General features: G+C 38.0%; 1 protein-coding gene across 2 annotated transcripts; it reads left to right on the top strand.

The window, feature by feature from the left end:
• The first annotated feature begins 543 nt into the window (after window positions 1-543).
• VNN1 (vanin 1) lies at window positions 544-26,648 on the top strand. Of its 2 annotated transcripts, none has more exons than XM_061207602.1 (8): window positions 544-757; window positions 2,253-2,383; window positions 15,152-15,344; window positions 16,035-16,326; window positions 16,760-17,121; window positions 22,980-23,150; window positions 24,149-24,274; window positions 26,517-26,648. In XM_061207602.1, exons 1-8 carry the CDS (start codon window positions 545-547, stop codon window positions 26,628-26,630), a joined length of 1,602 nt encoding a protein of 533 aa, XP_061063585.1. In that variant the 5' UTR covers window position 544; the 3' UTR covers window positions 26,631-26,648. The 2 variants fall into 2 exon arrangements, with proteins under 2 accessions (XP_061063585.1, XP_061063586.1); XM_061207603.1 differs by lacking the exon at window positions 26,517-26,648 and adding an exon at window positions 24,362-25,040.

Here is a 26,648-nt window from a genome sequence, read left to right on the forward strand (position 1 = left end):
CGTTAAGATGACGTCTTACTGGAGTAGGGTGGGCACTAAATCCATTAACACGTGTCCTTGTAAAGAGAGGAAATTGGGGCTCAGGTATGCACACAGGGGGAATACCGGGTGAAGACACACAGGGAGAAGACAGCAAAACACCGGGAAAGAGGCGTGAACAGATCTTTCCCTCACAGCCCTCAGGAGGCACCAATTCTGCTGACCCCCTTCCTCTGAAACTTCTAGCCTCCAGAAATGACAGAGAATACATTTCTGGTGTTTAAGCCGCCCAGTGTGTGGTACTTTGTTATGACAACCCCAGCAAAGGAAAACACACATGCATTTTCTTATTTGATCCTCAAAAACTCTTGCAAAAAGAAGGTCATTTGTTACATAAAATCTGATTACATGTACATCTATGATGTAAAACCACAAGGCTTTCTTAAACTTAGCTTTTGTAATTTATTTTTAAAGTACTAAGTTCTGGGAACCACGTGATTTCTTGTGTTTTCTCCCTGTAAATATCAGGGCTTGCTCTGCTTTTCAGCAATCGTTGGACTTCAGCATGACTATGTCTCAGTTGCTGGATCATGTGGCAATTTTGTTTTTCTGTGTCTTAAAAGCCAGCTCTCTGGATACGTTTACTGCAGCTGTTTATGAGCATGCAGTGATATTGCCTAATGCCACCCTGATACCGGTGTCCCATGAAGAGGCCTTGCTATTAATGAACCAAAATCTGGATCTTTTGGAGGGAGCAATCACATCAGCATCAAAGCAGGTACCGTTTCTCAAGTGTGCTGGCTTCTAGAGAAAAGGGTGGGGTCTTAGGAGACAGAATCACTGTCAGGGTCAATTACACTTTTGAATGACATATGTGTCAGGGTAGCCAAGACCTTCTTTGACAGAGTCCTCCCTGCTCCTAGTTATTAGAGCAAAGGCACTATTACATGCTTCCCTTGTAGTGAGAGCAACATTTTGAAAAGAACGGCTGGTTATTAAGTGGCAACAAACTTTTGAGGAACTTGCTGTAAATTCAACAATTTTGTTGCTCTTTTCTGCTGCAGATGGAAGGTGAAGGACAGATGGGTGAGGGATCAGTTGCTATTCTTAGAGTGTTTGTGGCCTTGGTGTACTTCTGTGCTCTTAAGAGTTTGCAGGTTTTTAGGTTAGTTCATAACACCAAGACAATTAAACGTAAACTGCATTGTGTATTATATACAGTGTGTATTATATACTTCATACTTCATTCTAATTACAAGACAAAAGTACATATGTTAATGTATAGTAAGTCCTTGAGTTGAATGAAGGGTTAAGTTTAAGTGTGTGGTTTGGACAAATATAGTTGAAATAAGCTATTTGTAGATCAGGTAAACAAGGGATATATAAAGTCTGATGAAAGTCATGGATATATACATATATATCTATCAACATACATTCTTCTACATGCAAAGATTTAAAAAGGTTATTAAGGGGACTTCCCTGGTAGTGCAGTGGTTAAGACTCCGAGCTCCCAATGCAGGGGGCCTGGGTTCGATCCCTGGTCAGGGAACTAGATCCCACATGCATGCCGCAACTAAGAGTTTGCATGCCACAACTAAGGAGCCAGCGAGCTGCAACTAAGGAGCCTGCCTGCCGCAACTAAGACCCAGCGCAACCAAATTAATTAATTAATTAATTAATTAGAAGGTTATTAAGAATTCTGAGGTTCTTTTTCACCTTAGTCCAACTATTTCCTTAAAGGCCACACAGCAGCTTCCAGGATGGTCTTCCTACTGAAGGCGCCCAGGTGAGCTCACGTTGTACCTCTAGGCCTGGCACCCTTCAGGTAACAGTGTCAGAGCTCCCTTCTGAGAAGCAGGAATCACATTTGCAGGGTATGAGGCAGGAAAGGTTGGGCGGAGGAGAGAGTGATAAATCAATCCTGACACCCTCAGGCAAAATAATTGGCCAAAGGTCAGGGAGAGGGTTTATCCAAGGAAGAGTTAGGTTTATAGTTAACAACCACAGTGAGTGGCAAGCCTGAGAATAGCCTGGAAAAATATTAACAGCTATGAAAAGGTGAAAAAGTTACATAGAAATGATTACTGTGGGATTAGAAAATGAAAGTGGTTGGGCAAAGAAAATAAATTATAAAAATATAGAAAGCAAAAGAATAAGGTGGAAAAAAAAAAACCCGAATGTTTGTTCTTCAGCCACTCAGGTCCTCTTGCAGGCCCCGTTTTTGACTGTTTGCTTATTTGAGAAATATTTTGATTCAGCTCCATTTTTAACAGGGTGCACATATTATTGTGACTCCAGAAGATGGTATTTATGGCTTTAACTTCAGCAGGGAATCTATCTACCCATACTTGGAGGATATCCCAGACCCTCAAGTGAACTGGATCCCTTGTAATAATCCTGACAGGTAAAGAAACGTATTGTGGAAAATTTAACCATGAACATGAACTTACTTTACCTGGGAAAACTTTGTAGAAGATCACTGTATAAGATTTACTATTGACTCTAAGTTTCAAGATAGTTTTATAATTTTTCATCTCCTACAGATATGTGTATTAGGAAAGTGAATATGAATTATGATATCACAAAATTCAGTGCTGTAATGTAACATAGAAATGATCCAATTCAATGTGAATTTCCACTGGGGGAATGATCTGGAGAGGATAGCATAACTTAGGGCCACACGGTGGTTGGCTAGAGGAAGAATCATATCCAAACTCACCTCTTCTGACTCCTTGCCACTGAACAGAAAATTGTTTCCCTATGTAGGTCTGTACTTTTAAAACTATGTGAGAAAATAGTGAAACAGAGTCACATGTCAGTTTAAGATTAAAATTTTTCCTTTCACATGAATAAGATAGCTGGATGAGGTTAATATATAAGAAATTCTTAAAGCTTAAGGTGATAACCTAGGAGGTGATATAGCAGAACTGTGTAAGTGGTTTACATCAAGTCTAAAATAAGAAATATGAAGTCTGATAAAAGTAGCACTATTATTTTTAATATAAGCAAAACAATACAAACTGTGTACAATATTTTAGAGAATCACGTCAGTTAGCTCACTTCTTTCCAAATGTATTATTGCTAAAATTGTAGGAGTTCCTCTTTTGGAACTGCTCTCAAAACCACACAAACAACTGTATCTGCTTATAGAGACACCTTGATTTTGACAAAGTTCAATATTATTTATCTTAATCATCTACCTTATATTTCATTACATCATAATTTTTTCTTATTTAACCATGTCTTATACCAGAGCTTCAGATTCTAAAGGGCAAGCACTATTATTACTTCCATTTTGAATTGACTTCATTTGTTTCTGAATGACCTTTCCCTAGAGCCAAATTTCCTAGGGCTTTCTGAAAATCCCCACCAGGGTGTTCCATTTGTTCCATTTCAAGAAGTCTGGTAGGAGAGGGAGGAACCAACATGGCGGAGTAGAAGGACGTGCTCTCACTCCCTCTTGTGAGAACACCAGAATCACAACTAGCTGCTAGACAATTATCGACAGGAAGACACTGGAACTCACCAAAAAAGATACCCCACGTCCAAGGACAAAGGAGAAGCCACAATGAGACGGTAGGAGGGGCGCAATCACAGAAAAATCAAATCCCATAACTGCTGAGTGGGTGACTCACAGACTGGAGAACACTTATATCACAGAAGTTCACCCACTGGAGTGAAGGTTCTGAGCCCCATGTCAGGCTTCCCAACCTGGAGGTCCGGCGACAGGAGGAGGAATTCCTAGAGAATCAGTCTTTGAAAGCTAGTGAGATTTAATTGCAGGACTTTGATGGGACTGGGGGAAACAGAGACTCCACTCTTGGAGGGCACACACAAAGTAGTGTGCACATCGGGACCCAGGGGAAGGAGCAGTGACCCCAGGGGAAACTGAACCAGACCTACCTGCTAGTGTTGGAAGGTCTCCTGCAGAGGCAGGGGGTGGCTGTGGCTCACCGTGAGGGCAAGAACACTGGCAGCAGAAGTTCTAGGAAGTACACCTTGGTGTGAACTCTCCCAGAGTCCATCATTAGCCCCACCAAAGAGCCCAGGTAGGCTCCAGTGTTGGGTTGCCTCAGGCAAAACAACCAACAGGGAGGGAACCCAGCCCCACCCATCAACAGTCAATTGGATTAAAGTTTTACTGAGCTCTGCCCACTAAAGCAACAGTCAGCTCTACCCACCACCAGTGCCTCCCATCAGGAAACTTGCATAAGCCTCTTAGATAGCCTCATCCACCACAGGGCAGACAGCAGAAGCAAGAACTACAATCCTGCAGCCTGTGGAACAAAAATCACTTTCACAGAAAGATAGACAAGATGAAAAGGCAGAGGGCTATGTACCAGATGAAGGAACAAGATAAAACCCCAGAAAAACAACTAAATGAAGTGGAGATAGGCAACCTTCCAGAAAAAGAATTCAGAATAATGATAGTGAAGATGATCCAGGACCTTGGAAAAAGAATGGAGGCAAAGATTGAGAAGATGCAAGAAATGTTTAACAGAGACCTAGAAGAATTAAAGAACAAACAAACAGAGATGAACAATACATTAACTGAAATGAAAACTACACTAGAAGGAATCAATAGCAGAATAACTGAGGCAGAAGAACGGAGAAGTGACCTGGAAGACACAATGGTGGAATTCACTGCTGAGGAACAGAAAAAAGAAATAAGAATGAAAAGAAATGAAGACAGCCTAAGAGACCTCTGGGACAACATTAAATGCAACAACATTCGCATTATAGGGGTCCCAGAAGGAGAAGAGAGAGAGAGAGGACCAGAGAAAATATTTGAAGAGATTATAGTCGAAAACTTCCCTAACATAGGAAAGGAAATAGCCACCCAAGTCCAGGAAGCACAGAGAGCCCCATACAGGATAAACCCAAGGAGAAACACGCCGAGACGCACAGTAATCAAACTGGCCACAATTAAAGACAAAGAAAAATTATTGAAAGCAGCAAGGGAAAAATGACAAATAACATACAAGGGAACTCCCATAAGGTTAACAGCTGATTTCTCAGCAGAAACTTTACAAACCAGAAGGGAGTGGCATGATATACTTAAAGTGATGAAAGGGAAGAAACTACAACCAAGATTACTCTACCCGGCAAGGATCTCATTCAGATTCGATGGAGAAATCAAAAGCTTTACAGACAAGCAAAAGCTAAGAGAATTCAGCACCACCAAACCAGCTCTACAACAAATGCTAAAGGAACTTCTCTAAGTGGGAAACACAAGAGAAGAAAAGGACCTACAGAAACAAACCCAAAACAATTAAGAAAATGGTCATAGGAACATACATATTGATAATTACCTTAAATGTGAATGGATTAAATGCTCCAACCAAAAGACACAGGCTTGCTGAATGGATACAAAAACAAGACCCATATATATGCTGTCTACAAGAGACTCACTTCAGACCTAGGGACACATACAGACTAAAAGTGAGGGGATGGAAAAAGATATTCCATGCAAATGGAAATCAAAAGAAAGCTGGAGTAACAATACTCATATCAGATAAAATAGACTTTAAAATAAAGAATGTTACAAGAGACAAGGAAGGACACTACATAATGATCAAGGGATCAATCCAAGAAGAAGATATAACAATTATAGATAGATATGCACCGGGGCTTCCCTGGTGGCGCAGTGGTTGAGAGTCTGCCTGCCGATGCGGGGGACACGGGTTGGAGCCCTGGTCTCGGAGGATCCCACATGCCGCGGAGCAATTAGGCCCGTGAGCCACAATTACTGAGCCTGTGCGTCTGGAGCCTGCGCTCCGCAACAAGAGAGGCCGCGATAGTAAGAGGCCCATGCACCGCGATGAAGAGTGGCCCCCGCTCGCCGCAACTAGAGAAAGCCCTCGCACAGAAACGAAGACCCAACACAGCCATAAATAAATAAATAAATAAAATAATAATAAATAGATATGCACCCAACATAGGAGCACCTCAATACATAAGGCAACTGCTAACAGCTATAAAAGAGGAAATCGACAGTAACACAATGATAGTGGAGGACTTTAACACCTCACTTACACCAATGGACAGATCATCCAAAATGAAAATAAATAAGGAAACAGAAGCTTTAAATGACACAATAGACCAGATAGATTTAATTGATATTTATAGGACATTCCATCCAAAAACAGCAGATTACACTTTCTTCTCAAGTGTGCATGGAACATTCTCCAGGATAGATCACATCCTGGTTCACAAATGAAGCCTCAGTAAATTTAAGAAAACTGAAATCATATCAAGCATCTTTTCTGACCACAACACTATGAAATTAGAAATCAATTCCAGCGAAAAAAACGTAAAAAACAGAAACACATGGAAGCTAAACAATACATTACTAAATAACCAAGAGATCACTGAAGAAATCAAAGAGGAAATCAAAAAATACCTAGAGACAAACGACAATGAAAACACGATGATCCAAAACCTATGGGATGCAGCAAAAGCAGTTCTAAGAGGGAAGTTTATAGCTATACAAGCCTACCTCAAGAAACAAGAAAAATCTCAAATAAAAAATCTAACTTTACACCTAAAGAAACTAGAGAAAGAAGAACAAACAAAACCCAAAGTTAGTAGAAGGAAAGAAATCATAAAGATCAGAGCAGAAGTAAATGAAATAGAAACAAAGAAAACAATAGCAAAGATCAATAAAACTAAAAGCTGGTTCTTTGAGAAGATAAACAAAATTGATAAACCATTAGTTAGACTCATCAAGAAAAAGAGAGAGAGGACTCAAATCAATAAAATTAGAAATGAAAAAGGAGACGTTACCACAGACACCTCAGAAATACAAAGCATCCTAAGAGACTACTACAAGTAACTCTATGCCAATAAAATGGACAACCTGGAAGAAATGGACAAATTCTTAAAAAGGTGTAACCTTCCAAGACTTACCAGGAAGAAATAGAAAATATGAACAGACCAGTCACAAGTAATGAAATTGAAACTGTGATTAAAAATCTTCCAACAAACAGAAGTCCAGGACCAGATGGCTTCACAGTGAATTCTAACAAACATTTAGAGAAGAGCTGACACCCATCTTTCTCAAACTTCCAAAAAACTGCAGAGGAAGGAACACTCCCAAACTCATTCTATGAGGCCACCATCACCCTGATACCAAAACCAGACAAAGATACTACAAAAAAAGAAAATTACAGACCAATATCACTTATGAATATAGATGCAAAAATCCTCAACAAAATATTAGCAAACAGAATCTAACAACACATTAAAAGGATCATACACCATGATCAAGTGGGGTTTATCCCAGGGATGCAAGGATTCTTCAATATACACAAATCAATGTGATACACCATATTAACAAATTGAAGAATAAAAACCATATGGTCATCTCCATCGATGCAGAAAAAGCTTTTGACAAAATTCAACACCCATTTATGATAAAAACTCTCCAGAAAGTGGGCATAGAAGGAACCTACCTCAACATAATAAAGGCCATATACGACAAACCCACAGCAAACATCATTCTCAATGGTGAAAAACTGAAAGCATTTCCTCTAAGATCAGGAATAAGACAAGGATGTCCACTCTCACCACTATTATTCAACATAGTTTTGGAAGTCCTAGCCACGGCAATCAGAGAAGAAAAAGAAATAAAAGGAATACAAATTGGAAAAGAAGTAAAACTGTCACTGTTTGCAGATGACATGATACTATACATAGAGAATCCTAAAAATGCCACCAGAAAACTACTAGAGCTAATCAATGAATTGGGTAAAGTTGCAGGATAGAAAATTAATGCACAGAAATCTGTTGCATTCCTATACACTAATGATGAAAACTCTGAAAGAGAAATTAAGGAAACACTCCAATTTACCATTGCAACAAAAAGAATAAAATACCTAGGAATAAACCTACCTAGGGAGACAAAAGACCTGTATGCAGAAAACTATAAGACACTGATGAAAGAAATTAAAGATGATACCAACAGATGGAGAGGTATACCATGTTCTTGGATTGGAAGCATCAATATTGTGAAAATGACTGTACTACCAAAAGCAATCTACAGATTCAATGCAATCCCTATCAAATTACCAATGGCATTTTTTACAGAACTAGAACAAAAAATCTTAAAATTTGTATGGAGACACAAAAGACCCCGAATAGCCAAAGCAGTCTTGAGGGAAAAAAACGGAGCTGGAGGAATCAGACTCCCTGACTTCAGACTATACTACAAAGCTACAGTAATCAAGACAATATGGTACTGGCACAAAAACAGAAACATAGATCAATGGAACAAGATAGAAAGCCCAGAGATAAACCCACGCACCTATGGTCAACTAATCTGTGACAAAGGAGGCAAGGATATACAATGGAGAAAAGACAGTCTCTTCAATAAGTGGTGCTGGGAAAACTGGACAGCTACATGTAAAAGAATGAAATTAGAACACTCCCTAACACCATACACAAAAATAAACTCAAAATGGATTTGAGACCCAAATGTAATACCGGACACTGTAAAACTCTTAGAGGAAAACATAGGAAGAACACTCTTTGACATAAATCACAGCAAGATCTTTTTTGATCCACCTTCTAGAGTAATGTAAATAAAAACAAAAATAAACAAATGGGACCTAGTGAAACTTCAAAGCTTTTGCACAACAAAGGAAACCATAAACAAGACGAAAAGACAACCCTCAGAATGGGAGAAAATATTTGCAAACGAATCAGCAGACAAAGGATTAATCTCCAAAATATATAAACAGCTCATTCAGCTCAATATTAAAGAAACAAACAACCCAATCCAATGAGCAGAAGACCTAAATAGACATTTCTCCAAAGAAGACATACAGATGGCCAAGAAGCACATGAAAAGATGCTCAACATCACTAATTATTAGAGAAATGCAAATCAAAACGACAATGAGGTATCACCTCACACCAGTTAGAATGGGCATCATCAGAAAATCTACAAACAACAAATGCTGGAGAGGGTGTGGAGAAAAGGGAACCCTCTTGCACTATTGGTGGGAATGTAAATTGATACAGCCACTATGGAGAACAGTATGGAGGTTCCTTAGAAAACTAAAAACGGAATTATCATATGACCCAGCAATCCCACTCCTGGGCATATACCCTGAGATAACCATAATTCAAAAGACACATGCACCCCAATGTTCATTGCAGCACTATTTATAATAGCCAGGTCATGGAAGCAACCTAAATGCCCATTGACGGACAAATGGATAAAGAAGATATGATACATATATACAATGGAATATTACTCAGCCATAGAAAGGAACGAAATTGGGTCCTTTGTTGAGACGTGGATGGATCTAGAGACTGTCATACGGAGTGAAGTAAGTCAGAAAGAGAAAAACAAATATCGTATATTAACACATGCATGTGGAACCTAGAAAAATGGTACAGATGAACCAGTTTGCAGGGCAGAAGTTGAAACACAGATGTAGAGAACAAATTTATGGACACCAGGGGGGAAAGCCATGGGGGGTGGGGATGGTGGTATGCTGAATTGGGCGATTGGGATTGACATGTATACACTGATGTGTATAAAATTGATGACTAATAAGAACCTGCTGTATAAAAAAATATATAAAATAAAATTTAAAAATTAAAAATATAAAAGTCTGGTAGCCTTTCCTTGTTTTCACCAACTAATGACATCTCCTTTCCTTGCCTTCATTTATGCAACAATTTTTTTTAATACCTATTATGTCCAGGCACAGTTCTGGGCAATGATGTGAACAAAAAGAACTAAAAATCTCTGTCCTCCTGGAGCTTATATTCTAGCATGAAAATATCCAATTGACAAAAAAAGAAAAAGATAGTATCTATCTATTTAGCTTTCTATCACCTAACCACCTATCTATGATATGTGATAGAGGTAAATGTTACAGAGAAAAATAGAGCAGGGAAGGTAAATATGGTGGAAAGCATGAGGCTTATAGTTTTAGGTTATCATGGTGACCTTTAAGCAAGACTTAAAGTAAGTGAGGGAGTAGGTCATATAAGTATCTGAGAAAAGAACATTCCAGACCAAGGGAATTCTAAATACCAAGATGCTGTGGTCTGAGTGTGTGTCTGGCATGTTAGGAACAGCAATAAGTTTAGTGTGGTTGAAATGATGTGAGGGAGGGGGAGAAAAGTAGGAGATGGAGGCAGAAAGGCAGACAGGTAGGAAAGCCTTGATCACATAAGGCTTTGTGGAGCATAATAATGACTTTGGTACTTGAGTGAGAAAGCAGCCATTGGAGAGTTTTGAGCAGAGAATTGATGTGCTCTGACTTCAGTTTTATAAGGATCACTCTAGCAGCCTCATGGAGAATAGTTTCCAGAAAGTAGGTCAGTAAAGAAGCAGGGGACAGTTAAAAAGCTATGGCGATAATCTAGGCAGAGGGATTATGGTGTTTGGATGAAGATGGTAGAAGTTTGGATATTAAGAAAGACCAGATTCCGAATAAAGTCTGAAGGGAGCTCTGACAGGTTTTGCTCAAAGATTGAATGTAGGATGAGAAAGGAAGAGAGGAGTCCAGCTCCTTTACCCCTCGCATACAACCAGATATCATGCCTTGTTGAGTATGTTTGACATATCCAGAGTTGATTGCTTTCTTTTCTCAAAGTCACCAACCTTTTGCAGGGGGGGGGTCTGCATCACCACTTAGCCTGGGTGTTACGGGAACAGACCCTCGTTATTTCTCTTTTTAATTTTATTTATTTATTTAGCATTTATACTTCACATGCTTCCAGAAAGATCTGAGGCTTCTTACAAAATCTTATATAATTAAAAAACACAACAGTTTAGATGTAAAAACAAAGTAGAAGCTACCTGAATAAAGTAGAGGAAGTAGTTGTTACAAGGCAGCATGGTAGTGGGCTGACAATTACAATTGAACATATAATACAGTTCTGAGAGTTCCCGGGAGGCTGAGAGGAACAATATGACTTAGAAGCTTTCATTGCCTCACAGAAGAAACCTTGTAGGTTTCTTGAGAGACAAACCGTGTCTAGGAACCTAACTCAAAGATGAATTTACTTATTCAGCTCTTTTTTCCTTGACTATTTCCTATGTACTGGGCACTCCACTATGGGAATGGGTAGGAATTCTTGTATAAGGGATATCCTTTAATGCAGCAAATGTCTGCACCTCTGATAAAGGTGATGTGGCCTGCAGATTAAAGAGTCAGTCATTAGTTCAATAAGTTAAAAAAAAAAAAAACTTGCCTAATTAGCTAGCTTGAATGAAAAAGCATTTTGATACTTGATTGCATATTATTTTGTACTGTTGTTTCAGGGTTTTGTGTGCATACACATTTTCTCCAGTAAGATTAGAGGATTTTGAAGGGCACCAGCCATATTTTACACTGTATCTCCCACACTGTGCACTTGGACAGCTCTGCCCAGAATGTCCTTTGCCCAGATGCCTACGTAGCTAACATGGTGCTCTGTGTAGTGCTAGGACCCAACAAATATTTTTTGAATATTTCATAACATTTTTAAGGTTAGTAAATGTCTTCTTCAATAATTGATGACTTGTATTATATTTTGAGATTGAACACTTTGAAAGCAGTCTTAGAAAATACATTTTAATTCTTCTGTTTCACCTCCTTTTTCTGTTCCCAGTAGCCCTAGGACAGAGCTCTGCATACCTTAAGGGCTCAGCAAATATTAAGGATTAAGTGAGAAGCAGATTTCAGGCTCACATAAGCAAAATGCATTTTTTAACTCCAAATCTAACAAAGAATTTTGGAGCTTTTCTGGGTATAGCAAACAGTCTGAAAAATGTAGTTTAAATGGAAATGTATTAGAATATATGATGCACTTTCAAGATTAATACAGACAGGAGGAAAATATGTAATTGGGACTGTTTTAGAAATCCAGAACAGTAAGCTTCTATTTCATGTATCTATTCTACCACTTCAGGTGATTTGAAAAGACATGGGATAAATATGCTTCAAGTGGTCCAGTGTATTGTATTTATATCTGCATTTCAGATATAACTTGAAGCACACAAGGGGGGAAAACTATCAAATGGTCATTTTTTATATAAATGCACTGAGATAATAATTTTTTAAGATGCAGTTTCCTATCCTTGTTGGTCTTTTTCAATGATATGTTTTGCAGATGATTGCTATGGTTTTGCTTATATTGCCAGCAGATGACACCAAACTTTCTTATAGTAAGTTCTCAGATCTAATGTACAGCATGGTGACTATAGTTAACAATACTGTATTGTATATTTGAAAGTTGCTTTGGGAGTAGATTTTAAATGTTCTCACCATAACAACAATAAAATTGTAATTCTGTGAGGTGAAGGATAATCACATTGTGGTAAGCACTTCTCAATATATACATGTATCAAATCATCACATTTTACATCTTAAACTTATACAGTGTTATATACCACTTCTATCTCAATGCAACTGGGGAAAAAACACAATAACTCCCGACTTCCCCCTCCCTTCAGCCCTTGGGAACCATCATTCGACTTTCTTTCTCTATGATTAACCACTCTAGCTACTTCATATAAGTGGAATTGTACCTTATTTATCTTTTTGTGATTGACTTATTTCACTTAGCATAATGCTCTTAAGGTTCATCTACAATGTAGCATGTTCAGAACTTCCTTTCCTTTTAAGTATGAATAATACTCTATTTTATGTATATAGTACAACATTTTGCTTGTCCATTTATCCATCGATGGATATTTGGGTTTCTTCTACCTTTTAACTATTGTGAATAATGCTGCTATAAACGTGAGTGTACCAACATGTCTTTGAGACCCTGCTTTCAACTTTTTGGATATATACACAAACGTGTAATTGCTGGATCATATGGTAGTTCTATTTTTAATTTTTTGAGGAACTGCTAGACTGGTTTCCACAGTGGCTGCACCATTTACATTCTCATCAACAGTGCTCAAGTGTTCCAGTTTCTTCAAATCCTCACCAGCAGTTGTTCTTCTATTTATTTTTTTTAATAGTTGCTATCTTAATGGGTTTGAGGTATCTCATCGTGGTTTTGATTAGCATTTCCTATAATCAATGAAGTTGAGCATATTTTCATGTGCTTATTGGCCATTTGTGTATCTTCTTTGGAGAAAATTTTGTTCAAGTCTTTTGCCTATTTATTTATTTAATTTTTTTGGCTGTGTTGGGTCTTAGTTGCGGTAACCAGGGATTGATCCTGCATCCCCTGCATTGAAAGGCAGATTCTTTACCACTGGACCATCAGAGAAGTCCCTTTTTCTTTTTTTTTAATTAATTAATTAATTAATTAATTAATTTTATTTTTTTGGCTTTGTCTTTTGCCCATTTTTGAATCAGGTTTTTGTTGCTGTTGTTGATTTTTAAGAGTTCCCTTTGTATTCTGGATATTAATATTAACATATAATGTCCTTTGTTTCTCATAACCTTTTTTGATTTAAAGTCTATCTGGTCTAATATTAGCATAGAATACCTTAATTTCTCCCTCACTTTTGAAGGACGATTTTGCAGAGATAGGGTTTTTAGTTGACAGTATTTTTCTTTCAACACTTTAAATATATCAGCCCATTGCTTCCTGGCCTCCAAATTGTCTGATTAAAAACTGTTGATAATCTTATTGGAGATCCCTTGTATATTATAAATCACTTCTCTCTTGCTGCTTTCAAAATTATGATTTTGTCTTTGTCTTTTGAAAGTTTGATTATAATGTGTCTTAATATGGGTCGGTTTGAGTTCATCCTTTTTAGAGATCATTGCCTGTTTGAGTCTGTCTTTGAATCTCTTTTGTAAATTTTCTGTTTCAGTTACTGTAATTTTCAGCCCCAGAATTTGGCAGAAGGGGCGGGGTTTCTATCTCTATTGATATTTCCATTTTGTTCATACATCATTATCTTGACTTTCTCCATGTCTTTCTTTAGTTCTTTGAACATCTTTAAGACAGTTGTCTTAAAGTCTTTGTCCAATAGGTATGCCATATGGTCTTTCTCCAGGATAGTTTTTATTGGTTTATTTTTTCCCTTTGAATGGGTCATATTTTCCTGTTTGTTTGTATGCCTTACGATTTTTTATTGATAAGTGGGCATCTGAATCTTATAACGTGATAACTCTGGAAATCAAATTCTCCCCCTTCTCCAGGGTTTTATGTCTTTTGTTTGTTTGTTTTGATTGCTGTAGGCTGTCTCCGAGCTGGGAGTAAGCTTAAAGTCTTCTCAGGTCTTTTCTTAGTCTATGACTTTCCCCGGGCATATGCAGTGATTTTCTAAATTCTGTATAGTTGTTGTTTTTCCATGTCCTAGTCCTTTAATGTCTGGCTCCAAAAAGGGGTAAAAAAGAGGTACTGGTGCTTTAAATCCCCTAGAAGTCATTTCAGCCAGTGGGGGAAGTACTTGCAACAGTATATGTAATAATGGCCTGTCTCTGTGTGTGTACCTCCATGAACAGAGCAGTTATCAGTGATCAGAACCAGACCCTTGATATTTGGAAGACAGGGTCCTTAGGGCCCACCCTGCTCCTACAAACTGCCAGCAAGTTGCTCCAAGAACACCTGCATGGCTGCTTGCAATGGGGTGGGTTTCGGGGGCTGGGGCATGGATAGCCCCTGCTGAGCTAAGAGCTTAAATTGACTCAACCTGACTGCAATTTACCTTCCAAGCATTTCCCTCGAAGTTTCAGGTCTTTGAATAGACTCCAGATTTCCAAAATAATTATGTCAGCTAGATTCTTGTAGGGCAAGTTTTATCTACGTAGAGAGGTGGATTCCTGGCGCTTCCTACTCTGCCATCTTTCCACAATCATCCTACTTCCAAGATGTTGTTCTTTCATTCAAAATATTTTTTAATACCTTTTTTCTTTCAGGCATGTGTTCGGTGAACAGGAGATGTGTGTCTTTGCCCCCAAATACCTATAAGATGTGACATACAAGATGAGCACATAAATGAATATATGATATAGATGATGATAAATGCCGTAAGAATATACATGGCCTGGAGTCTTATCCTAGAATAGTTTCCTAGAACCAAATTCCCACAAGCATAGACTTCCTCTGAAGTCTCTTCTTGTTTTAATCCTTCCCTTCTATCTATGCTATTTAGAATTTATTTTTGTGTGTATCACATAAGTTTAGGCCACTATCATTCTGAATTTAATTAAATGCTAAGTTTGATTTTTTTTCCTCTTCCAATGAACACACACCAGATTTGGCCGCACCCCAGTGCAAGAAAGGCTCAGCTGTCTGGCCAAGGACAACTCCATCTACATCGTGGCAAATATTGGGGACAAGAAGCCATGCAATACCAGTGACCCTCACTGTCCCCCTGATGGTCGTTACCAATACAACACTGATGTGGTGTTTGATTCTGAGGGGAAACTGGTGGCCCGCTACCATAAGGTAGAATTCATCTGCAAATAATTCAACTACTGAATTGCTTACCAAAATAAAGTGGACAAGAAGGGAAAAAAATCACCATTGTTGATAATAACAAGCTTACTTTAAAAGCAGAGGAGAGACAAAGCATAGAAAGTAATGATTATTTGTGGTAAGGTCCTAGAAAAGGGAGGTTTTCTGTACATTTAGGAACACAGGAACGTGTCATTAGGAGTATGTGATAATCAGTAGAAGCTACCTGTTTTGAAATAAAATGTTGCCTTTTGGACTTTGTCATTTTAATGACATGCCCTGGCAAAGGGTCAAGGCTAGAATGAAAAACTCCTTACCAGATAGACTTGGTTTTAAAGAGAAAGGAGGAAAGAAAGTTCTTTGTCCACAGAAAATTGTTATGTGTTCTTGGCAAATAGAAGTTATCTGTTTCACTCCTATGTCTCTAATATTTGAGAAGGTCTTAATAGATAAGGATTCCCTTCTACAGATCTATCAAATGTGGTAATTAAACCAAAGGCATAGTAATCCTATCAGCATAGTGATCTTTGATTTTCTAATGCTCTTTCCCTGCAGAGACAGTGGTGGTAGATGAGATTGGCACTGTTTAATAGATGTGAGCTTGCACTTTTTTAGATGCAGTGATATCCGGGCCAACTTCTTAAAAGAGATTTCCCCCCCATCATCTTCTGTTTATTGCAGCAAAATCTTTTCTTGGGTGAAGATGAGTTCAATGCTCCCAAGGAACCTGAGGTCGTGACTTTCAACACCACCTTTGGAAAGTTTGGCATTTTCACGTGCTTTGATATTCTCTTCCATGATCCTGCTGTGACTCTGGTGAAAGATTTCCACGTGGACACCATACTCTTCCCGACAGCTTGGATGAATGTTTTGCCACATTTGTCAGCTATTGAATTCCACTCAGCTTGGGCTATGGGCATGGGAGTCAACTTCCTTGCATCCAATCTACATTACCCCTCAAAGAAAATGACAGGTAACGTGTCATCTTTAAGATTTTGATGTAATCAAAAAAGGAAAAAAAAAAATCATGTTCTTTCTAGGTAACATGTACTCCTTAATACAATGTTTTCCAACTCTTAATGGTTGCACATCTAGCTGGTGACATGCTGTAGAATCAATCTCAACCTAAATTGTTTCATAAATTGATTTATTCAACTTGAATGTACACTCTTCTTGTTTTTTTCAGAATTCACTACTTCTTACATGAAACTCACTCTTCTTGGCTTCTTGGTGACATACTCTAATGGATTTCATCTCACCTCTCTGTCCTTATCAACATATTTTACTGAAATTAATGAAATATATAGCTTAGAGAAAGTAAAATGTTAATATGAGTTTAGAATAACAATAACAACTATGCAACCCGTTTTTGCTTTACTGTTTTAAATGTCATTTCCAATTTCCAGGAAGTGGCATCTACGCACCTGATTCTCCAACAGCATTTCATTATGATATGAAGACAGAGGAGGGAAAACTCCTCCTCTCCCAACTGGCCTCCCACCCACACCCCACAGCAGTAGTGAATTGGACTTCTTATGCCAGTGGTATAGCAGCCCCCTCAATGGGAAACCAGGAATTTAAGGGCATCATCTTTTTTGACGAGTTCACCTTCTTGGAGCTCAAAGGAGTCGCAGGAAATTACACAGTTTGTCAGAAAGATCTCTGTTGTCATCTAAGTTACAGGATGTCTGAGAAGAGATCAGATGAAGTTTATGTACTAGGGGCATTTGATGGACTACATACTGTGGAAGGGAGCTATTATTTACAGGTAATGATTGTTTTGGTGGCAGGGGAATTACTGGATAAAACACAGGACACCCAGTTAAATTTGAATTTCAGATAAACAATGAATTACTTTTATTATAAGTATGTCCCGCTTTGGGGGACATGTGTATACTGAAAATTGGTTGTTTATTTGAAATTCCAATTTATTGGGTATCCTGAATTTTTACTTGCTAAAACTTGCAATCTTAGATGTCAGCCCAATTTTAAACTGGTTGGGAAAAGGCAGAACATTTACTTGCAGTCCCAGTGTTTAAAATGATATATTAATCGAATTACAGATAATTTTAATGAATAATTAACCTCTAATATTTCCTGCCTGAACTTATTAAGGCATTTCCCATTTACGGTCACTAATGCCTATCTTGTTTTATAAGAAGCTTCAGACTGAGTATGTCCCAGAGACATATAGAGCTGACCTCTGTGATGTACGGTAGAATAGCTGCAAAGATTCAGATGTCTCACAGCCCTCAACATAAAGGGGGAGCTATTATAGCCAGTTGAGATGGAACCCTCAAGAACATGCTGCTTCCATGTTTCTCTCATTCTGCTCTTCTTTTCCTTGATGTGGCCCCCATCCTATCTCACCCAGATTATTGCAGCATCCTCCTGAGAGGGCTTTCCATTGATAGTTTCAGTTCCATCCAGTGCATTCTCTACACTGTAATTACAAAAATCATGGAACACTATTTCTGATTATTTCCCTCACTTGCTTAAAATTCCTCACTGTTTTCTAATTGGCAAATCAAATTCCTTAACAGAAAAGACTCAGGAAGTCTTAACATGTGCTTTTTCCTACTCTCTGTCCTCATCTCTCACTTCTACCCCCATGTACCCTGGGCTTCTATCATATTGAGACATTTCCCATCTATAGTGTGTCAGCATCTGTAGAACCTCCGGATGTTTGAACAGGTTTTTTTTTTAATCTTTGATGGCCCCTAGCTAGTCAACACTCATAGTGCTTTACAGGTGTTATCTTCACCAAGGTGGCTTCTCTGACACTCCCACTCCCCAGCTGGGTTAGGTAACTCCTTTATATACTCCCAAATATCCTATGCTTAACTTTTGCAAAGACATATCATGTCAAATTACGTACATACTTGTTTGAGACTGAAAGCCTTTTGAGTGCTGGAACCATGCCACTGTGTAGCATTTTGTTTGCTGTGTGATAAGCACCTCTACCAAAGCTTGTTCATTTTGGCAAACATTTATCGAGTACCAAATACATATCAGGCATATATTTGGTGCTAATGTGATGAAGATGAATAAGTATGGACCCTCCTCTTGAGGAATTTAGTAGGGGAGAAAGACAGACGAACATAATTTCAGTACCGGTTGGCATGTGATAGAACAAAGGCATATTTTGCTGTAGAAATACTAAGGAGCTGCACTTAGCCTAATTTTGGGATCCGGGGAAGTTTCTGAAGACATGCTGCTTAAACTTATGCTATTTTATCCAGGTGAAAAAAAGTGGGAGGGAATTCTAGGTGGAGTTAAGAGCCTGAGCAAAGGGGTGGATATGTCAAAAAGCAGGGTATGCAGTGACAAGCAAGCAGCTGACTGTCACTAAAATGTAGCATAAGAAGCAAGGATGGGGGCTTCCCTGGTGGTGCAGTGGTTGAGAATCTGCCTGCCAATGCAGGGGACACGGGTTCGAGCCCTGGTCTGGGAAGATCCCACATGCCGCAGAGCAACTAGGCCCGTGAGCCACAACTACTGAGCCTGCACGTCTGGAGCCTGTGCTCCGCAACAAGAGAGGCCGCGATAGTGAGAGGGCCGCGCACTGCAATGAAGAGTGGCCCCTGCTTGCCACAACTAGAGAAAGCCCTCGCACAGGAACTAAGACCTAACACAGCCATAAATAAATAAATAAATAAATAAATGAGCAAGGATGGGTGGAAGATGAGCGTAGAGGCAGGATCACATCCTGCAGGATCTTACCTCTCATTCCTAAGATGTAGACTTCATTCCATCAGTGATGGGTTTCTGTTGGAAGGTGTTCAGCAGGGGAATGATGTGATCACATCTGTTTTTGAGTAGATTGTTTTGGTTGCACTACGGATCATGGAACATAGGACAAAATGACTAGTTAGATTATTAAAATAGTCCTATTAGGACCTGAACCAAGATTATGTTCTTAGGAATAAAAGCAGGGTATGGAGTCAAGAAATATTTAGAAAACTAAACTTAGTAGCTAATTTGACATGGAACAGGAAAGCAGAATAAAGTGTCTAGAGTGTACCAGGTTTCTGGCAAGAGTGGCTGGATGAAATGTGATGCTTTGACAGATCAGGATTCAAGAGGAAGAGCAAATTGGATGGGAGTGGGGAAGACGTTCAATTCAGCTTTGGATGTGCTGGTTTTTAATTACTTTGGGGACATTCAGTTGGAGCCATCCAATAGGCTGTTGAATATGTGGGTCTGATACTTTAGGGAGATACGAGATTTAGAAATATTGTTTTGAGAACCAGCAGGAAAAAGGTGGTGGTAAACCCACAAGAGTGAATTGCAAAAGCTGACTAAAACAGTGAAGAACAGTGAGCTAAAGGTGGAAGCTTTTGAAACTTCTGTGTTTGGGCAGGAAATAAACAGAAGAATAGGAACATGCAAATATGTTTGAGAGATAAAGGAGAACTTAAAGAGAACTCTCATGGAAGGAAAGGAAGCAGAGACTCTCAGAAGGAGGAAATTGTGAAGTGTATTTGTGCAATACGTTTACCATTATTGAATGAATGAGTATAATTTTGGTGGAATCTCCTGGGCTCATAATGATAGAGTGAAAGACAGATTACAGTGGGTTGAAAAGTCAAAGGGAAGTGAGATATTGAAAGAGTGAGTGAATATTTCTCCTGCAAAAATCTTGTCTGATACAGGAAGAAAGGAAACAAGGTAGAAGCTAGACAGAGAAACCCACGCTTTTTTTTGGTTTTTGTTCTCCCTATAGATGAGAGAAACATGATTATCTTTATAGGCCTAAGGGAAAGAGCAACAAGAAAGGAAAGGATGAAAATATTGGCGGAATCAATATTCCTTACCAGTGCTCTGAGGTGCCAGAAGAAAGGGGGAAAAATGGTATAAAAAACACAGGTAGAAAATGTCCATTGATTGGAAATTAGTTTAAAAAATTATGTTGTAGAAGAATATTTATTGCCATATAAATATTATCATATATTATGCAGCATACTGACATATATTGCATTATATACGTGGTGTATATATATGGTATTATATTGCCATATTTTTAAAATTAAAAAATTGTGATTTTTTTTATTATTTTGTGATCTATTTTTAAGTTTAAAAAGCTGGTTATAAGACAAGATAGCAATCTCTCAGCTCTTCCTCTCTCTTTTCCATCCTTCCCTCTCAGTCTTGTCTGCTTCTCTGCCTGCCCCAGAGTCTTGGCTCCGCTTGAGGGGATCGGCGGTAGGTCTCTTCTTGGTGTTGGGAGGTTGGTTAGTGCTGTCAAGTGAAACGAAGTCCTCTGTTATTATTGCTGGCCAGTGATCCCCTAGCTAAGCCACTGGTGCCAGACAGGTTTTCGAATTTAAAATTCTAAATTTAGAAGCTTTCTTCATGGATCTGGTGACTTTTTAGGGTTACCAAAATTGACTAAAAGTTCTGAGCATGTGGGTGATACTTGCCAATTTTAAGCTTCACCGAGGGACGGTCTAGCTGGGCTTTTGATTAGGGGAATCCCTGAGGTAAGTGTCTTTAGAGACTTCCCTTTGGGATGATTAGGTTTTCAGGTTTCAAAATTCTTCTATTTCCCTTCCTGAATAATTTAACAAATAAAAACACAGGATGCCCAGGTAAATTCAAAGTTCAGATAAACAGCAAATTAAAAAAAATAAGTATGTCCATGCAATAGTTGGGACATATTTATACTAAAAACTGGTTTTAGTTTTTTTTAGTTTATCTGAACTTCAGATTTAACTGGGACTCCTGTCCTGTAATTTATCTGGCAACCCTATTCCTGAAGGATAAATGCCTTTTTGACAGCATTTAGAGAGTCAAGTGAGGGAAATGACCTTGCAGGGTGGAGGGAGATGGTTTTACCATTCAGTTTGATTCATTCAAGGAATCCCCTTCAAATATGTCTTTCAAAACCTCCATCTAAACATCGTCTGCTTTACCCTCTCTGGAAATAAATATTCCATATTTTACTGGAACAGGGAAAGGGTAGTTGCCCATCCATGGGTGGGGACTCAGTATTTGAGGCATTCTTAACAACTTCCCACAAATTTTCCTTTCTTCAAGCACCCCAATTTACTCCCAGCTCCTGAGGTACCTAGTGCTTCCAGGGATGGAAACTTTTGAGTATTCTGCAGGGTAGATAGGTTGATTCTTAGCTTTCCCCACAGCTAGTTCAGAACTTGGCTTTCTTAGGTCTGTTAAATCAGTTACCATTTTTTACATTGAACTTTAACTGATTTATAATATAGTGTTAGTTTCAGGTGTACGACGTAGTGATTCAGTATTTTTGCAGATTATATTCCATTATAGGTTGCTATAAGATAATAGGTATAATTCCCTGTGCTATACAGTATACCTTTGTTGCTTATCTATTTTATGTATAGTAATGTGTATCTGTTAATCCCATACCCTTAATTTGTCCCTCACACCTTCCTTCTTCCCTTTGGTAACCACAAGTTTGTTTTCTATATCTATGAGTCTGTTTCTTTTTTTTTTTTATATACACATTCATTTGTATCATTTTTTAGATTCCACATTCTCTGTCTGACTTATTTCACTAAATATAATATTCTCTAGGTCCATCCACATTGCTGCAAATGGTAGTATTTCATTCTTTTTTATGGCTTAGTAATATTCCATTGTATATATGCACCTCATCTTCTTAATCCAATAGTCTGTTGTTGGGCACTTGGGTTGCTTCCTCAGTTACCATTTTTGCATCAACACCCCAACTTCTAAACTTGTGCCATAATCTATCCTCCTGTTCTCCTAACCTTGTGGGTTTAGAAATTCCAAAATAATAATAATAATAATAAAGTTGGTTTTAGTAGGAACAAGGGAACAAAATTGAAGCATGTGTTCATTCTACCTTTATCTGAAAGTTATTTGTATCCCATCTTGACACACTTGCCCTAAAACGCTTGCTCTCCAACTTCAAAAGTGGAAGCAGGGAGACCAGTTAGGGGCTATTGCTTCAGTCAGGCAAGAAATAAAGGTGACTTGGAGTAAAGTTTTGAAGATGCAGTACAGATGGAGTTAAATGAAGATGGATCTTCCTTTTGGGGACTTTGCATCTGCATGGTGAGGTGATTCATACACTTAAATTTACATGCAAATAGCTATGTAGTGTAGTGTCATATAGTATAACTACGTAGGATAACGAGAGCTGTCGTCATTATCCTGCTCAGGTATAAGGTATGTGACTTTTCCAGATCACAAGAGTTGTCTCTAGATCAACTCTAAGACTCAGTACAAATTTAAAGTTCCTTCATTGTTAGAAATAGGCACTAAGGTAGAAATTAAACTAGTGTCTAAACTTTTTAAAAATAATCAAACACTTTTGATTATTAAAAGCATGGCTAACTTGAAAACAATTAGGGTATAATTGTTCATGACTGTAGACCAAGGATCTGATTATTTCTTTACGTGGTTTAATCTGTTTACAGTGAACTGCAGAAAGTACTAGGGTCTGAAGTCCTTTATTTTTATTACTAGTTGCAATAGTATTCAGCAAAGAACCAGAATAATCTAATGAGGAAGTAATACTATAACAAACATTATAAACAAAGAGGCATAGGCACTTTTTTCTAGGTCAAGAGAATGTTTCAACTGGCTTTCCTAAGACTTACTGTTTTGTTTTTACGTTCCTAGATTTGTACTCTGTTGAAGTGTAAAACAACGGACTTACACACTTGTGGTGATTCAGTTGAAACTGCTTCCACCAGGTTTGAAATGTTCTCCCTCAGTGGCACTTTTGAAACCCAGTATGTCTTCCCTGAGGTGCTGCTGAGTGGAATTCAGCTTGCACCTGGAGAATTTCAGGTACGATTTTTTGCTTAATATTGCCAACTCATTTTATGCAAGAGGAAGCATCTTTTGAGTAGAAAACCTGCCCAAGTGCTTACAGATATCATGAAAATCTTCATTTGGAAAGGGTAAAATTGTCCTTAGGGCTCACCAAGGACAATGAGGACATGGGATCTCTTGTCTAAAATTCCCTTAGAGAAAAATGAGCGTGTCCTTGAGAACAAAGAAATATATCTTATTGTGGGGACTTCAGGGAGTGGGCTGGGGTGTTTAAGGTCTGTCAAGTAGAAAGAAGACTCAAGAAGCGTTTCAGGACCAGTCCCACCAGAGGAAGCCTCTTTGTATCACTGGGGAGGGATGGCCTAGGGCACCGTGTGACCATCAGAGAAAAGGAAAGAAGGAAAAGCTGAGAGAGAATTGGACAGTCGCTGAATTAGCAAGAAAGCAAAACCTTTTTTTTTTTGTTAATATGGAAGAAATAATTTATTACTGCGCAAGTGCTCTGTCCAGCCACATTCTCCTACTGACTTTTCCTGCAGGTTCCACTCTCACTCCCCTTTCCTCATCCAAACAGTTGCTATGGGGAGTTGGGGACAATGGGCAGGTAGGGAGGCTGTGGTGAGTGAGTGTCAGGGATGATAGAGGCTCAGCCCAAAACCCCCTTAGTCAAGCCCGCCTGACCCTTTGGAGGAGTCTTTTTCTTGTCGGAGAGAACAAGATTTCTCTCTTATTTATTCTCAAATCCATTGTTTTATGTTTATTAACTCATCAGATGCTCTCTCAGAGTAAATTATAAGATATAGATTATGGGCATTTCAATAATAAATGAATCAGTGCCAATTCCATAGCTCCAATTTTTCTTATACTCTGTACCATTTCACATATTTCAGATGGAATAGAATCTGGCCATTATTTTTACTGTTCTTCATCCAGTTGTACTGAATTTTAAGAGTATGTTGTGAGGTTGTATAACTGAAAGTTATTCTCAGTCAACTTCCCTGTGTTTTAAATAGGTGTCAAGTGACGGACGCTTGTGCAGCCAGAAGCCACTATCTGGACCTATCTTGACAGTAACTCTGTTCGGAAGGTTATATGAGAAGGATAGTTCACCAAATGCTTTCTCAGACCTCATGGCACAGGTACTGAGAGTAATGCTCATAGTTGTAATACCTATTGTGTACTCATTAGGTTGGTAGAATATTTACATTTTCTCTCTTTTACTTCAGATCATTTAAGTGGATGTGAAAAGAAGAATGGGTCTGGGATTTTGATAATAGTGGTCATGGTCTATCATATCAGTGAATTACTAATACACTTTTTCTTTTGTTTAGACAAATACACACACCCACACCCACACACGACAATATAAGCCAGATAAATAGTGAAAGAATTTTGAAAGGTAAAATCTGTAAAATGAGAACAACAATTATACCCACCTGTTAGGTTTTTTTGGTGAGAATTAAATAAGTTACTGCAGTTAAAGTGCTTAGACAAATTCCCAGCTCATGGAAAGCACTCTGTATATGTTAGCTATTACAATGATATAGGACTATCACAGAAAAACCAACTGTGATGTATTTATTGCTAAAATTATATCACCTCTGATTGTACAAAGTGCATAAATTTTCCAACAGTTCAGCCACTCTGCATATTTCAGTTAGAAAATCAATGAACTCAACATCAGCCAGTTGGGTGTGGCTTGATATCTAGCACTAAGGTATCTCAGAAGGCAGCTGGGCTTACATCTAGGAATCTGCTCAAGAGCCTTAATGTTTTTTATGTGCTTTTCAGTGGTGATTTCCTGCCTATTTAGTGCTTTGCCTATCTTGTCAACCTGTAAGCAAGCTAATAGGGTGGCTCTAAAATAGACATTTATCAAATCTGGCCTGTTATTCTGTTTTTGTATGAGCTAAGAAAGGTTTTTGTGTTTATAAAGGTTTGAAAAAGAAAATAAAAAGAAGACATTTTGTGACACATGAAAATTATTTGAAATTCAAAATTCAGTCTCCATACCTAAAGTTTTATTGAACACAGTCATGTTTACTTGTTTAGTATTTGTGATGGTTGTTTTCATGCTACAGTTGTGGAATGGAGTAGATGTGATAGAGACCACATGGCTAAAAAGGGTGAAAATATTTACTACATTTACAGAAAAACATTGCTGTCTCCTGCTCTGAAGTATTAAATAACAATGGATTATAGTATTGAAAACCTTTAATACAAATCAATAGGCAAATAGTCCTTGAGTGTCTTTCTTGTAATTCTTCCACCCAAGGAGAAATAAAATATTTCAATTTGCTTTCTGTTATATTAACACCACAAAAGGATTACCTTTAATAATTTATGACCAAATATGACTCTTAGGCTAATACCCCAAACAAGTGAATATAATTTTTATAAACATGATTAATATCTAATCATTATAAGATACCACATCATAGTCTTTTGTTGCATTGGTATGTTCTAAAATTTTTGAAAGAAATTGTTAGCTTTTATTTTCAAATTTTTCCTGGAGATCAACTAAGAACTACTTATATTAATATACTATCTGATATTTTTCTCTGTGACAACTTTGCTTGTTTGTCTTAGAATGATTTTTCTTAAAATTTAACATTGCAGCAGTGAATTCACTTTAAAAAATGTTATTTACTACATCCATACCCAGCTCTGATTACTTTTTCACTCTGGATTTCTTTAATGCATATATGTTTTTAATGATAGTTTTGATGTGCTTTTTAACTGTAATTTTTCTTTCTTCTGCATAAAATATTTGTGATGCTCATTTGATACAAACAACCCAATTCTAAGAAAGACCAATGCTCAAATATACTTTAAAAAAATAATCTATCTATTTATACCTTGACGAATGTAAATGGTCCAGAGAGAAACTTTTGACCCTTCCTCATTTAATGATATAATTTACGTTATCAACTTCATGATGATGTAACACACACACACACACACACACACACACACTCTCACTGTGGCAGCCCATTCCAAGATGCCCCCAATGATCCTCACCTCCAGTCTCCATGGAGAGATTCTCCATGATTAACTCTTCTGCTCTTATTTCTTATACAATTTCTGAGCCTTATCACCTACAATAAGTCTGAATTCATTACCACTTTTATTATAACACGTATCTTTTACTCTGTTCTGCTTAAGACTCCCAACGATTTTATTTATGTAATATGTTAGTTATTTTCCTAAACAATACATTTCAGTTCTCTTATGAGCTGACTTATGTGTCCCTGAAATTCATACACTGAAGTCCTAACTCCATACCTGAGAATGTGACTGTATTTGGAGATAGGGTTTTAAAGAAGTAAAATGAGGTCATTAGGGTGGGCCCTAATCCAATATGACTGGTGTTCTTATAAGAAAAGCAGATTAGGACACAGACATGCACAGAGGGGAGACCATGTGAAGACACAGAAGAAGATGGCTATCTACAAGCCAAGGAGAGAGGCTCTCAGAAGAAATCAATCATGCTGACACTTCTAGCCTCCAGAA

Source organism: Eubalaena glacialis, chromosome 12, assembly GCF_028564815.1.
Source record: "Eubalaena glacialis isolate mEubGla1 chromosome 12, mEubGla1.1.hap2.+ XY, whole genome shotgun sequence".
Lineage (NCBI taxonomy): Eukaryota > Metazoa > Chordata > Mammalia > Artiodactyla > Balaenidae > Eubalaena > Eubalaena glacialis.